The sequence below is a fragment of the Frankliniella occidentalis genome, unplaced genomic scaffold (assembly GCF_000697945.3).
Source record: "Frankliniella occidentalis isolate FOCC.00 unplaced genomic scaffold, Focc_3.1 Scaffold550, whole genome shotgun sequence".
Taxonomy (NCBI): domain Eukaryota; kingdom Metazoa; phylum Arthropoda; class Insecta; order Thysanoptera; family Thripidae; genus Frankliniella; species Frankliniella occidentalis.
Window position 1 is genome coordinate 115,796 of NW_026267666.1, and position 3,244 is coordinate 119,039.

The 3,244-nt window shown below is 52.4% G+C and overlaps 1 protein-coding gene across 1 annotated transcript; it reads right to left on the reverse strand.

The window, feature by feature from the left end:
- Positions 1-1,400: 1,400 nt before the first annotated feature.
- LOC113205310 (uncharacterized) lies at positions 1,401-2,890 on the reverse strand. Its single transcript, XM_026420878.2, has 2 exons — positions 2,238-2,890; positions 1,401-1,685 (listed from the first exon to the last, which is right to left on the reverse strand). Exons 1-2 carry the CDS (start codon positions 2,634-2,636, stop codon positions 1,452-1,454), a joined length of 633 nt encoding a protein of 210 aa, XP_026276663.1. The 5' UTR covers positions 2,637-2,890; the 3' UTR covers positions 1,401-1,451.
- Positions 2,891-3,244: the final 354 nt, after the last annotated feature.

Consider the following 3,244-nt stretch of genomic DNA (forward strand, 5'->3'; position numbering starts at 1 on the left):
TACAAAGGAACGTTTTCTGGTTGTACAATCAAACTTCAACCTGTAGTTGTTTGCACCCTTAGACAAGGTTTGGCACTGGTTCCTGGAACTGGGACTACTTTGGACTCCCCGCTGTCCGTCAGTCGAGAGACCAGCAGCTCCAAAGCAAGGACAGCTGCACCGAAAATGTGGCCGCCTATCAGGCACATGAACGCTGGATACATCTGCCGCAAGGTCAGAGACCGCGCCGGCGACAGGCCAGCCATGGTCTTCTCCCGCGTCAGTCGCTCCGTAAAGTCCGCCAGGGCGTTGAAACGCTGCAACAACCCCCCTTCAAGCGACCCCCGAAGGGTCACGGCGATGGCTTCGCCGAGTGGCGAGCCACGGCTCCACAGGCCTAGGACTCTTAAAAACGAAGCGCCTGTCGTGAAAAAGTGCAAGGACTTAGTAGGTGTCAGCCCGGACTGGATAGCTCGATCCACTTCTGCATCCATGTCAACTATAAGGGCACAATTTCGGCCAACCACAACGCGATTGGCGATGAAATCGACGGGAACCAAAAATTTTGGCAAACTGATTACTTTATATCGACCTGACTAAATTATCCAATCAACACGATTGAAATTTGGTCGACGGAAACAACATTTCGTTGGTTTCCTCAACACTAAATTTAGTTGAGTTGAACAATCGGTTTTCTGAGTGCGACCGCCTACGCCACCTACGCCGACAGGGCGCGCGCGTTTATAAGCAGATGATACCTTAGATATTTTCACTAAATATAACGAATACATAAGTAACTTTAAGGTGTCAGCTAGCTATAACTCTCGATCAGCAGGAGAGAGAACTAAAGAGCCAAACTAGAAATCAGTTTTTGTGCGCTGGGGGAATGGTGTCCGAGTGAGTGTCGCGCTGGGCCCCTTCCTTTGCCCCGGCGTCGCCCTCTTGCCCTGCCCTCCCCGTATGTCCTCCTCTACACCAATAGGCCACCGAACCGCAAGATTGCAAAGCAACCAAAAACAAATGCATAGCAGCTAATAAGAGAGAGAAAAAAAAAGAACATTGCCCTGTTCATAAATTTGTATCATCTGCTTTCAAGATCGATTCTTGATTGAGACATTTTTATGTACTTCTAAGGGGTAACTAACTCGTTCCCATTCAAAACGATGATGAAAATAGCGAACACTGACGCTTTTTAGCATAAAACGGTAAAAAATCAAAATATTTTCTTCGGAATGCGATGGAGTACAATGGCAAGCGGCATGTCGTCTGACTCGGTTTTGAGCGTAGATCACGTTTTCGACAACGGCTATCGTCTACAAAAATTATTTTAAGAATTATTCAAAGAAAATTGAAAACAGACCTATTCTTAAACTTGTATCATCTGCTTTCAAGATAGATTCTTGATTTAGATTTTTTGATTCATAGACAACTTTATTTCCCTTCGTGGGTTCGTTCCTCAGTGAACAAGATTGTCAACGTTTCTCGGCAGCCGCGGGTGCGGACGTCGTCGTCTTGAGGCCTTTGCTCTTCGGTCGATTCCGCACTCGAAAGAACTCGCCGGCGGCGTCCGCGCAGATGTGCGGGTCCCCCCGCGAGTCGATGGCTGTCAGGCGCGACCGCCACACCGGGCCCTCCAGGCGGAGCGGGCCGCTCATGGTGTTGAGCAGGTCCATGGCCAGCGTGCCGTTGGCCAGCTTGTACTCGCCCTGCAGCAAACATCAATAGTGTGCATCACTTCTGTACTCGTCTTTGACTCATCTGTTTTCATTCACCCTTGCAGAATTCACCCTGGAATCTGAATGTACTCATGTGTCATCAGGCATACTCGAGTGTCTGTATGTTGTACTCAATTAAACTCTTGTGTACTCCGGTGTATTTTCAAAGTACTGCGTATTTTGTACTATTGTACTGAATGAACTCCTGCGTACTCGCCGTGTACTCGTGCGTTCCCATATACTCACAGTTCATTGTGCAGGAAAATATCAAGAAATTTACTCTGACTGGCGGGCTGTCAAACATCCCTTCGAGGGGGCAATAACTCTGGGAATCATGTGTACAGACCGGCCCAGGAATCAGCTGGAATCAATGAGAATCGCGGCGGAAACCAACGGAAATCAATGAGAATCACGGCCGGAATCAATGGGAATCAACGGTAATCGTGGATTCCTGGAATCATGTGTACACTTGAATTCAGAGTTATTCCCCCTCGCATCCCTTGAACAACAGTAACAATAGACTTACAGACTACAGTGACTCACCTTGGTGATGGGGCAGCTCATCTTGGGTTGAAAGCTGGCGACGATCGGGGCCCAGGGCATGGCGGCGCTCATCATGAGGATGCAAATGTCGTGGAACTCGAACGTCCGGAAGGTCGAGCACGTGGCCGCGGACACGGCCTGGTCGCACTGCTCGACCACGATGATGCCCCTGGGCCACTTCTCCACCGACCGGTTGATGGTCACGTTCAGGTGGAACACGACGGTGGTGCGGCCGCGCCACTCGAGGGCCACCGCTACCGCCTTGATGGCGTTGTGGTCGAGGTCGCACGGCCGGATGAAGGCGGGTCGCAGCTCGAGGTGCGTCTTGTCATAGCTCTTCCTGGCGGCCGAGCCGAGGACGAGCATCGCCAGCAGCGGCTCCAGCCGGACCCTCACCATGCTGCATCGTGCACGGGGCTCTGCCTCTGCTGGCCGCCGTGCTTTGGCGGACACGACTAACAAACGGTGATATCCGGTAGAGCCTGGCGTGTGCGGCCCCGTCCCCTCCTAGCGCAGTGCCTCCAAAAAGGGCAGGCAGGTGTACTCGCTTCGGCGCCCATGCTGGGCGGCAGAGGGAGTAGCCCGCGACAGCCCGCCCGTTCGGAGGCACTGCCTGGCGTGAGCCCGCCCGCACTTTTTTCGCGGCTTGCGTATTTTTTTAGGTACCGCGGTGACACGCCATCAGCATTCGTCTTTTGCTATCAGTATGGAACTGTTGTGGTAGTGAATACAGGGTCCTGTCAGGGAACAGTTGGTAACTGGGAGTATGGGTACACGTGTATTAGGTCACTGATAACTACACAGGCGAACCTCCAACTTCCTACTCCTGATGGCGGCTGCCCGACCTGGTATCCCCTGCCCCCACCCAGGCCGCTGCGCTTCCAGCCGGGCGTCCTGCACTGGCGGGGTGAATCCCGGTGAATCCCTTACGTCAGCTGTACAGCAGTTCCAGTCATCTCTCTGCCTGATAGATCGTCGTCGTTCGTTTGTCTAGCTGACAGGTGCAG

Coding starts and splice junctions, on each gene's coding strand:
- LOC113205310 (XM_026420878.2), bottom strand. CDS start 2,636: ATGGTGAGGGTCCGGCTGGAGCCGCTGCTGGCGATGCTCGTCCTCGGC. Junction 1,686..2,237: donor TGAGCTGCCCCATCACCAAG/GTGAGTCACTGT, acceptor TGTTTGCTGCAG/GGCGAGTACAAGCTGGCCAA.